Source organism: Melanotaenia boesemani, chromosome 2, assembly GCF_017639745.1.
Source record: "Melanotaenia boesemani isolate fMelBoe1 chromosome 2, fMelBoe1.pri, whole genome shotgun sequence".
Taxonomy (NCBI): domain Eukaryota; kingdom Metazoa; phylum Chordata; class Actinopteri; order Atheriniformes; family Melanotaeniidae; genus Melanotaenia; species Melanotaenia boesemani.
In genome coordinates, this window is record NC_055683.1 from 41,400,960 (window position 1) to 41,412,134 (window position 11,175).

General features: G+C 47.9%; 1 protein-coding gene across 1 annotated transcript; it reads right to left on the reverse strand.

The window, feature by feature from the left end:
- Window positions 1-7,225: 7,225 nt before the first annotated feature.
- Window positions 7,226-9,423, reverse strand: LOC121632402 (aquaporin-1). Its single transcript, XM_041973899.1, has 5 exons — window positions 9,347-9,423; window positions 8,779-9,127; window positions 8,547-8,705; window positions 7,584-7,664; window positions 7,226-7,456 (listed from the first exon to the last, which is right to left on the reverse strand). Exons 2-5 carry the CDS (start codon window positions 9,109-9,111, stop codon window positions 7,292-7,294), a joined length of 738 nt encoding a protein of 245 aa, XP_041829833.1. The 5' UTR covers window positions 9,112-9,127; window positions 9,347-9,423; the 3' UTR covers window positions 7,226-7,291.
- Between the last annotated feature and the right edge of the window lie 1,752 nt (window positions 9,424-11,175).

Here is an 11,175-nt window from a genome sequence, read left to right on the forward strand (position 1 = left end):
AGCAAATTAATAAGTCATTGTGTAGAACCTGATTGGCTGTTAGAGCCACCTAATTTGACTCAGGTGTGTTGGTGCAGGGATACATGGAAAACCTGCTGGATTGCGGCCCTCGTAGGACCAAATTGAGTAGGCCTGATCTACAGTGTCAAAAGCTGAGGTCGGGTCTAGTAACAATGACACAGAGCAATGACCTGCATCGCTCTGCATCAGGATGTCATTGGAGACTCTGAGCAGGGCTGTTTCAGTGGAGTGAGCCCTGCAAAAGCCAGACTGGAAATGATCCAGGATATGGTGTGTCTCTAAAGCAGCTGTAAGCTGCTTAGCAACAATTTTTTCTAAAATTTTAGCGATAAATGGCAACTGTGAAATAGGTCTATGCTAAAGAGGGAGGGAATGAGCTTGGGTTTTTTTAAGAGTGGATGAACGACAGCATTCTTGAAATAGTCAGGAACTTGACCAAGCAGCAGAGAGGAGTTAATTATTGTGAGGACACAGGGACTGATAGCCAGGAAGACATCTTTAAATAGGGTTGTAAGTTGTCACGAATGGCGGGCGTCGGAGGAGGTGAGGACCCAATTGCAGGCGGCTGGACGGACCGGGGCAGAACCTCCAGCGGAAGACCCGGAGGCTGTGCAGACAGCTGAATCTCAGGCAGACAGGCAGGCTTGGACCAGAGCTCTGGAGGACAGGCAGGCTAGATCACCGGACGCTGAGCAGGCTTGGACCAGAGCTCTGGAGGACGGGCAGACTGGATCTCTGGCGGCGGATGGGCAGACTGGATCTCTGGCGGAGGACGGGCAGACTGGATCTCTGGGTGGGGCACCAGTAGCTGGTAAGGGGCGTCTCGACCCGAGACCCCCTCGGAAACAGGAACTCGAGCAGGGTGAGGAGCATCTCGACCCGAGACCCCCTCGGGAACAGGAAGTCGAGCAGGGTGAGGAGCATCTCGACCTGAGACCCCCTCGGGAACAGGAACTCGAGCAGGGTGAGGAGCGTCTCGACCTGAGACCCCCTTGGGAACAGGAACTCGAGCTGTGGACAACCATGGTACCGACACAGGGGAAGAAGACCTGGACACCGTCGTGGGATGCTGAAGAGCTGGGCAGGACCTCGGAGCAGGCGTGGGACGCTGCGACACAGGGCAGGTCCTTGGAGCAGGCGTCGGGCACTGCGGCGCAGGGCAGGACCTCGGAGCTGGCGTCAGGTGCTGCGGCGCAGGGCAGGACCTCGGGGCAGGCGTCGGGCGCAGGGCAGGACCTCAGAGCACGCGTCGGGCGCTGCGGCGCAGGGCAGGACCTCGGAGCCGGCATTGGGCGCTGCGGCGCAGGGCAGGACTTCGGAGCAGGCGTGGGGTGCTGTGGCACTGGAACTGGAGGCACAGCTGGAGGCGTGGGCCTGGGAACCCGTGGCGACACCCGTGCCCGTGGAGCTGATGGCGTCACTCGAGATGTGGACCGAGGAGCTGGTGTAGACCTCCGAGACGAGGCCCGCCCCGGTGGCCTGGGGCTTATCGCCAATCCAGTCCCCCAGAAAGGCGACCACTCTGGACAGTCCAGCAGCTCTGGCTCCGTGTCCAGTCCTAGAAGCAGTCCCACCAGTTCGCTTGATGTCATGATCTCGAGGGGCCGCCGCCCCCGGTGCCTGGACGTCCTCCTCCTCCTGGACCTTGTAGGAGGAGGTTCAGGAAACCACAGGTCTGGCTCCCCCACTGTAGGAAACCAGTCAGCAACCTCAGAGCCGTAATATTGACAAAAAGCCATCAAACCTGCTGGGTCTATTTGTATGGTCGGATCCTACTGTCATGAATGGCGGGCGTTGGAGGAGGTGAGGACCCAATTGCAGGCAGTCAGGCAGGAGGCAGATTCTGTGCAGGTAAAAAGGTTTATTTCCCAGGATCCAGAACAGGTAAAACATAACAAAAACCAGAGGGAACAGGCAAGGGTGAAATGATGATGAATGGTGAGGATCCGACCAGGAACAACAGAAAACCAGGGGTACTTATACACTGAGGGAGTAACAAGACACAGGTGAAGTGGATGACCAATCAGACCAGGTGAACTAATGAGGCAGAACAGAAATCACAGGAAAACAAGATGGAAAAAAACCAAACATGACAAAACTGAAAGCTAAAGCATGAACATAACTATAAACCAAGAACACCGAACTAAACATGACAAAAACCAAAATCCTAAACATGATCAAAACACCCACCAAAACCCAGAAACCGTGACATAAGTAGAACATCAAGAGAGGAGGAATTGGATCAGGTCTGGATCAGGAAAACCTCGTTCCAGCAGGTCCTGGACCAGATCTTTCAGCCAATCCTTCCAGATAAACCTGGTTTAGCTCTCTCAGATTCCCTGGACGTGTTTAGAGGAGGGCTTTCTCCAGCTCATAGCATCTCTACTTGGTCAGGGTTTGGGCCCTGACCTGCCCACTTTAAACCAGTTCATCATTCGCCCACGTTGGTCAGCGACAGCTTCTGAACACAGATTCGACCAGTGAACCGTGACTGAAGGAACTCCAGCCTCACTGCACTATCGCACCATCCCAAAGGAAAACGGGAATATCCTCAGCATCTGTTGCATCCGCAGTGGAAAAGGCAAACACTGAGAGATCGTCCATCCTTTCAGTTGTCACGGCGACGCACATGTCTGACATGGTTATGCTGCTTTTATAGTCTGCCTCGAGACTCATGAAGTTCTGTCTGGGGCTGGGACACTGTGTGCCCAAGGACTCCTGCACTTTTAATCCAGCCCTGCTCTTCAACATCTTCATCTTCTTCATCTCCACTGATTAAATGATCTGATGGGAACAACAGCTGGTTTAATCCTGAGGAAAAAACTGACCAAAGTCTGCAGTTATACCTGCAGGAAGGAAGGAGGGAGGAAGAATGTAGGAAAGGCAGGAAGGAGGAGGGGATGGAGGAGAAGAATGAGGGAAGAAAGAATGGTGGAGAGGAAGGATGGATGAGGGGAAGGAAGGAAGAAAGTCTCTGAATAATGAGCATCAGAACCAGGTTAGAGCTCCTCCTGGTGGACAGAATGATAACTGAAGCCTTCATGTTAACGTTTATTTATTAGAAGTGAAGCTGTTTGTTGTTGTTTATGTTTACATGTTTGAAAAAGAAACATCAACATGTGACATCATCTGATTTTAAATTGATCCCAACATATTGATGATGTCAGAGTTGCTATGTGTGACCGGATGTCAGTTGTTGCTCGGGACGACGGGGTTCCAGGGTTGTTTCCGTGAAGCTCCGTCTTTGTCCTTCTGGTCCAGAGGCTTCAGGTGGGAGGACAGGACCAGGTCTCTGAGGGACAGACACACACATCACAGCCTGGAAACACCTGGAAAAATGTCAATGACATCATCACCTATGATAAACCCTGAGCCACCTCGGTCCTTCCTGGAGGACTTTCCAGGACTGATAATAAACCCTGAACATATGTAATTCCTCCTGGAGGATTTCCAGGACCAATAATAAACCCTGAAGTTATTCATTCCCTCCTAGAGGACTTTCCAGGGCCGATAATAAACCCTGAACTGCCTCTGTCGCTCCAGGAGGACTTTCAAGGACTGATAATAAACACTGAACTGCCTTGGTCCGTCCTGGAGAACTTTCCAGGACTCATAATAAACCCTGAACTGCCTCGGTCCGTCCTGGAGGACTTTCTGGGACTAATAATAAACACTGAGCCTTCTCAGTCCCTCCTGGAGGATGTTCCAGGACTGATAATAAAACCTGAGACTTCGCAGTCCCTCCTGGAGCATTTTCCAGGACCGATAATAAACCCTGAAGGTACTCAGTCCCTCCTTGAGGTCTTTCCAGGACCGATGATAAACCCTGAGCCTTCTCAGTCCCTCTTGGAGGACTTTCCAGGATTGATAATAAACCCTGAAGGTACTCAGTTCCTCCTGGAGCACTTTCCAGGTCTGATAATAAACCCGGAACTGCCTCAGTCCCTCCTGGAGGACTTTCCAGGACCAATAATAAACCCTGAGCTGCCTCATTCCTTCCTGAAGGACTTTCCAGGACTGATAAAAAAAATCCTGAGCCTTCTTGGTCCCCCCTGGAGGACTTTCCAGGACCGGAGCCTACCTGAACTTTTCCCCTCCAAGGTTTTCCATGCAAAGAGAAATTAGATTAACTTTAAGTCACACGAAGGACATCATCCCTGCTACTCTGGACAAACATCAGTTCGCCTACAGGGAGAACCGATCAAAGGAGGACGCAGTCTCATTAGCACACAGCCCCGACTCACCTGGAGCATCCTAATACCTATGTCAGGATGTTATTTGTGGACTTCAGCTCAGCCTTAACACTGTGATCCCGGACAAGCCAACGCAAAAACTCCCCAGACTGGGACTGCCTGCCTCTCTGCTTCTGGATCAGAGACTTTCTCACCAACAGACCCCAAGTGGTGAGAATTGGGGACTCCACATCATCCACACTGATCCTGAGCACAGGCACACCACAGGGGTGTGTGCTCAGCCCGGCCCTCTTCACTCTGTTCACATACGACTGTTCTGCTACTCATTCCACAAACACCACCGATAACACCACCATAGTGGGTCTCATATTAGACAATGATGAGACTCACTACAGAGCGGAGATCCAGCCCCTGTCAGGATGGTGTTCAGACAACAACCTTGTCCTGAACACCAGCAAGACCAAGGAGGTCATTGTGGACTTCAGGAGATCCAGGAGGATGGAACACACCCCTCTCCTCATTCATGGGGAGGAGGTGGAGCGGGTGGACCACATCAAGATCCTGGGCATCCACATTACATCTGACCTCACTTGGTCCATGCATACGTCCCACCTGGTGAAAAAGGTTCAACAAAAACTTTTCTTCCTCAGGAAGCTCAAATAGACTGGACTCTCCCCTTAGCTACTGACAAACTTCTACATAGCTGCCATAGAAAAAAGCATAGCAACACAATTAATAGATTATCTTGAGCAGAATAATATTTTCATCCTAAACAGTTTGGTTTTAGACCAAAATACTCAACTCAAATGGCAACTTGCTATTTAATGGACACCATCAAAAAAAGTTTGGACAAGGGGAATGTGGTTGGAGCAGTGTTTTTGGACCTAAGAAAGGCCTTTGATACTGTAAACCATGACATAGTTTTGCATAAACTTAAAAAAATTCATTTTTCTCAACAAGCTCTCAGCTGGTTTACATCATATGTGGAGTCTCGGATACAGAGTCTAAAAATCAATGGCACTATATCGGCTTCTCGTGAATTTAAAATGGTGATACCACAAGGTTCAATCTTGGGTCCATTGCTGTTCTGTCTCTACGTCAGTGAACTCCCAAACATCTGCACAGAGTCTGAGAGCCAGCTGTACACTGATGACGCGCTCATCTATGCCTCAGCAAAGACCTCAGATAAGGCTGTAGAGCTGCTGAACAGGCAGATGGTCAGTGTCTCTCAGTGGCTCGAAGGTAATTGTCTTTAAATTGTTCTAAAACTGTTTCAATGTGCTTTTCATTATGACAAAAACCCACAGATAGCTTTCAGGTACAAATTAATTGTCAACCAATCCATGAAGTTGATGAATTTAAATATCTGGGAGTGGTTTTAGATTCACATTTAAAATTTGATGCCCATATAAAGAAAATAACAAAGACTGTTAGGACTAATATGAATTATTTCCGTCTTATAAGATCCTGTCTATCAAGAAATGCTGCTAAATTATATTTTCATGCACTGATTTTATCCCATGTTTCCTGTTGTGTCGCTGTCTGGAGCCAAGCTAACCAGACAGCAATGAAAAGTGTAGTTTCTCTTTATAAACAAGCTTTAAAAGCGATGGATCAAAAGCCAATTAAATGGCATTACTGTAGAATTCAAGAAAAGCACAATTTATTAAGTTTTGAAAATTTTATAAAGTGTTCTTTGTTAAAATTAGTTTTAAAATGTATTAATGGTCTTGCCCCAGAGATCATAAGTAACACAACTCAAAAATATCAAACCCAAGGCGTCACCACAAGGGGCGCTGCCAGCGGTGACTGTAGATCAGCCAAATGTAGGACTACGTTTTGCCAGAGCTCATTCACTGTAAAAGGCCCTCGGATCAGGAACATCATACCTGCCGAATTAAAAGCCCTCCCAGATCTAAAACAATTTACTTGTAAAGTAAAACAATGGCTTAAATCCAATCAAGTGTGTGAACATTAGAGCCACTTTACTACCAGTGTTAATATTCTGTATTATATGCATTGTATGTTTTAATGTTCAAGTTTGTGTCTAACTGTTTGTATTTTTAATTGATACTCTTTGTTTTGTCTCAGGGACTTGGTCTGCAAATTAGCTTTTAGCTAGATGGCCTGTGGACATGGCATCGGTTGCATTTGAAACTGTAACAATGTTTTCTTGTCCTGTCCCTTTTAAATAAATAAATAAATAAAAGCATCCTCTGTCTTAGTGCAACAGTGTGGTACGGGAGCTGCACTGCACAAGACAGGAAGGACTTGGCCCAAGTGATGAAAGCAGCACAGGGGATTGTGGGGGGTCGACTCAATATACGACAGCCGGGTCCAAAGGAGGGCCGGTCGTATAATTGCAGACCCCACTCACCCAGGACACAATCTGTTTGTGCCTCTTCCCTCTGGAAAGAGGTACAGGAACATCAGAACCCACAGCAACAGATTGAGACACAGCTTCTTACCCAGAGCAGTGAAATCAATCACCCCATCCACACACAGACTGAGCATTTACCCCTGCAGACAGACACTCCCACTGCACTTTAATACTGTGTAATATGTGTGATATATTCATCCTGGTCACTTAAAGATTTGATCTGCACTGTTACTTGTATTTTTTTATTTATTTTAGTCTTCAGCTCCTCTGTCTTCACTCTCTGTCTGTTGCCAAAACAAACTGTTTCTATGGCAACGGTTGTTTTCTATGGAATATTAGAGGAGTTCTGCTCTGCCTCACTCTGCTGCCATCTGATGGTGTGAAGAGGAACTACAGAGCACTGCAGCAGAAAAGAGGAGGATGTCTTCTGTCTTCTGAACGTCTGTCTGTCTTTCTAGACAGACCTCATGTGGACACATAGACAGACAGACTGATGTCGTGTGGACATGTGGATAGGCCCAGAGGACAGACGCTGAAGTCCAGAAATAAACCAGAAGGATTTTCTTAAACCAGGATTTAATAAACAAATTTGTAACATTAGACAAAAAATTGGCCCAAGGCATCATGGGAAAATAAATCATACAGATATCCAGGTGTGTCAAACATGAAGGACAACAGAGCTGATCTCAGGTGTGTGTTAGGGCAGGTGTGACAGCGCCTCCTGAGGCTGTCTCTCTGAAAGCACATACAGTTCTTTTAGCTCTGCCCACCAGTCGCCAGGGCAACACCAGCGTGGCCGTAGCAACAAGTCATTCAGAAAACCAGCAAGACACGCCCCCAAACCAGGTCCCAGCCAGAACACCTGCAGGAGAGACAACCAATCAGAACTCAGGACAATGACCACTGTGTGTGTGTGTGTGTGTGTGTGTGTGTGTGTGTGTGTGTGTGTGTGTGTGTGTGTGTGTTAGTGTGTGCGTGTGTGCACTAACCCAGTGGTTGTTGAAGGTAAGCGTGACGACAGCTGGACCGAAGGACCGAGCTGGGTTCATCCCACAACCTGTTGCGCCCACCTAAGACATGAGACATCTCAGACATGAGACACATCTGAAATATGAGACAGACCTGACACATGAGACAGAAATCCGGGCCAGTAAGTTGTCTTTATTGTTAGAATGAAGGCTTCTGCTATGGAAGTGTATAAGTGATTTTCATTCCTATTTTCACAGTAAACTGATGATGTGCGTAGTATCCATAGCAACCATCGTTCATACCGATCAGTATCAATTTAATTTTCCGAGGCTTGTGTTTCATGTTCTGTAGATTTAAATGGATGTAGTCATGTCCCATAATTAACGACTGTTGCTTAGAATCTCCTGATGATGATGTGTTGAGATTCCACATTCCTGAGAATGCTCCGAAAGTGTCACCTGCAGGCAGATTCTGCTGTTCCACAGTGGGAAGTGTGCTGACCTACTGCATTACAGGCTGGTATGATGGCAGCACAGAGCATAGCGGATCCTCCAGGATCCATCCCACCCCTGTCATGGCCTCCTCAGCCTGCTCTGGCAGAAGGTACAAGGTTCTGAGGCAAAGCACAGCCTCCCTTTCAACCCTCAGCCCAGCAGGCTCCTCAACACACGGACGACAACAATAATAAAACAATAAGTGCAGTACGGATTGATGAGACTGTTTTAGTATATTTTTAACATGACGTAATTTATTTATTGATCAATTAACTTATTGCAGTATGGTGGAGGGAAGTCTGAACCAGTCCTGTCACGTTCTGTTCAATGAGAATGAGGTCTATTCTCATCTCCGGTTTGATGTCCTCCCATCAATCTGACATGTTAACAGCAGTTATTCTGTGTTAGAGGTCATAGAAATGGATTACCTGTTGCTTACTTGTTTGTTTGTTTGTGTTTGTACAGGGACTAGCTGTGGACAGGACTTACAGCGACAAGGTGACCCAGACTGACAGCCAGGCCGACCAACAGAGGAGACACAACAGCCGGCAGTGGGACATCAGAGGTTGCCATGACAACCAACACCAGCTGGAGAGTCACTAGTGTTTCCATGGTGACTGCCTGGTGAAGCTGGATCCCAGAAGACACCTGAAACCAGAACCATGCAATGTAAGGAAAGCCTCCTCCCTGACTGGCTGTCAAGACTCGGGTCAAAGCTCACCTGGTTGAGGACAGGTGTCACATCTCCGGTCAGTCCCAACAGCAGCGCTGCAGAAGCCACGCCCCCCAGCAGCTGACCAATCACATAGAGAATGGCCCTCCACAGCCGAAGCCTCAGACTCAGAACCATCGCCATGGAAACGGCTGGGTTCAGGTGAACTGCCCCACCCACACAAAGACCTACCATGGCTACAGACAGACCAAAGACCAGCACCACCTGCATAGGACAGGTAGGTGAGAGACGTCCGGGTCCAGACCGACTTGCAGAGGGTTGGCTCTGATTGTTTAGATCATCAGCTGACCTCAGATCAGCTGTTTTGTCCTCCGGCAGCATCAGGACAGCTGATAAGCTGGAAGTCAGAAAGAGAGCGGTGCCTAGAAACTCCATCAAGAAGTGATGTAAACAGGACGGGGTGAGGATATCAGCCAGGACGAGACGGAGACAACGACGGACCAACATCTTCTTACATGGAGTAGAATACTGGACGTCAACAACGGGTTTGTGTGTGTGTGTGTGTGTGTGCAGCAAATCAGCTGGAAAAAAATAAGCCTACACAGAGCTGTCCAACCTGTCAGAAAGATGGAGCACAGGTGTGCTGGCTCAGGTAGAGACGGTTCCCCCTGCTTGTCCCCTCTGTGCGAGGGCCTCTTATAAAACTCAGGTGGTGTAAAGGTAGGCAGGTACAGGTGGGCTGTCCCAGCTCACACCTTATCTGAACAGGTAGAGGTGGGTGGTCCCAGCTCATACCTTATCTGAACAGGTACAGGTGGGTGGTCCCAGCTCACACCTTATCTGAACAGGTAGAGGTGGGTGGTCCCAGCTCATACCTTATCTGAACAGGTAGAGGTGGGTGGTCCCAGCTCATACCTTATCTGACCAGGTACAGGTGGGCTCTTCTTCTGGTTTAGAATTGGGTTAACCTGGTCAGATTAAACCACATTAACTAGGTTAATATAAATTAGATTAATTATATCATAAACCATTAACAGTTATGTAATGTTACAATCGAAATGAACCACTATAAAATAAGTAAAGGATAATGCCTGACGAGGTGGCCATTATCATAAATTAATGGATGACGCGTAGGCGTGAACCGTATGACACTAAACGGAGGACAGTTGCCTCTGCGAAGTTCATTCATGTATGATAATGGACACCTCAAAGGGCATTATCCCGCTTATCCCATGGTCACCTATGAAAGAAAAACATATTAAAAAAATTATTAATGTGTTAATGTTGTTTTTTATCATTTACCGAGGACTAGGACGGATTCATCTGGTCCATCACAGTTTAAATGGCTGAGGACAGGGACAGGTTCATCTGGTCCATCACAGTTTAAATGGCTGAGGACAGGGACAGATTCATCTGGTCCATCATGGTTGAAATGGCCGAGGACAGGGACAGATTCATCTGGTCCATCATGGTTGAAATGGCCGAGGACAGGGACAGATTTGTCCAGTCCATCACGGTTAAAATGGCAGAGGACAGGGATGGATTCATCTTGTCCATCACGGTTTAAACGGCTGAGGACAGGGACAGATTCATCTGGTCCATCATGGTTGAAAAGGGTGAGGACAGGGACAGATTCATCTGGTCCATTGCAGTTTAAAAGGCCGAGGACAGGGACAGATTCATCTTGTCCATCACGGTTGAAATGGCCGAGGACAGGGACAGATTCATCTGGTCCATTGCAGTTTAAAAGGCCGAGGACAGGGACAGATTCGTCTTGTCCATCACGGTTGAAATGGCTGAGGACAGGGACGGATTCATCTGGTCCATCACGGTTGAAGCAGTCGAGGACAGGGACGGATTCATCTGGTCCATTGCAGTTTAAACGGCCGAGGACAGGGACAGTTTCATCTTGTCCATCACGGTTGAAATGGCCGAGGACAGGGACAGATGCTGCTCCTGTGTTGCAGGGTTTGTTTTCTACATGGACGTGGGCTGGAGACCCATTTCTGTCTCATGGTGTTGACAGTGTCCTGCTGCAGCCTGAGGATGAAGAGACTAACTTCATCGTGATCAATGAACATTTAGAACAAAGGCTGTTTCAGCTGAAATAGAGAAGCTTTAAGCAGGTCAGTAACTTCCACCGTCCTTCACTCTGCAAACTGAGAGGTGTGCAGCATGTCCTGCTCTCTGATTGGCTGATGCTTTGCTGCTCTGACATTTACCCGTGAAGAAGAACAACGACGGCGAGTGATGAAAATGTCAGAAAGTGGCCTCAATCCCTCCATTAGACTCACGTTTCTGGAGTGACTGAAGATTTCTACAATTTCACATCCTGAACATTAACACAGAAAACAGGACATAGCTGGGGTATGAATAAACTGGGTATGATGGGAAACAAAACTGCATTATAATGGGGAAAAAACTGGGATATAATGGGAATGAACT

Bases quoted from the DNA above. Each gene is read 5' to 3' on its own strand.
- LOC121632402 (XM_041973899.1), bottom strand. From the start codon at position 9,111: ATGCTGCCGGAGGACAAAACAGCTGATCTGAGGTCAGCTGATGATCTA. The intron at 7,665-8,546 runs GTAAGTCCTGTC...CTCATGTCTTAG, and splicing joins GTCTGGGTCACCTTGTCGCT to GTGGGCGCAACAGGTTGTGG. The intron at 7,457-7,583 runs GTTAGTGCACAC...TCTCTCCTGCAG, and splicing joins TTACCTTCAACAACCACTGG to GTGTTCTGGCTGGGACCTGG.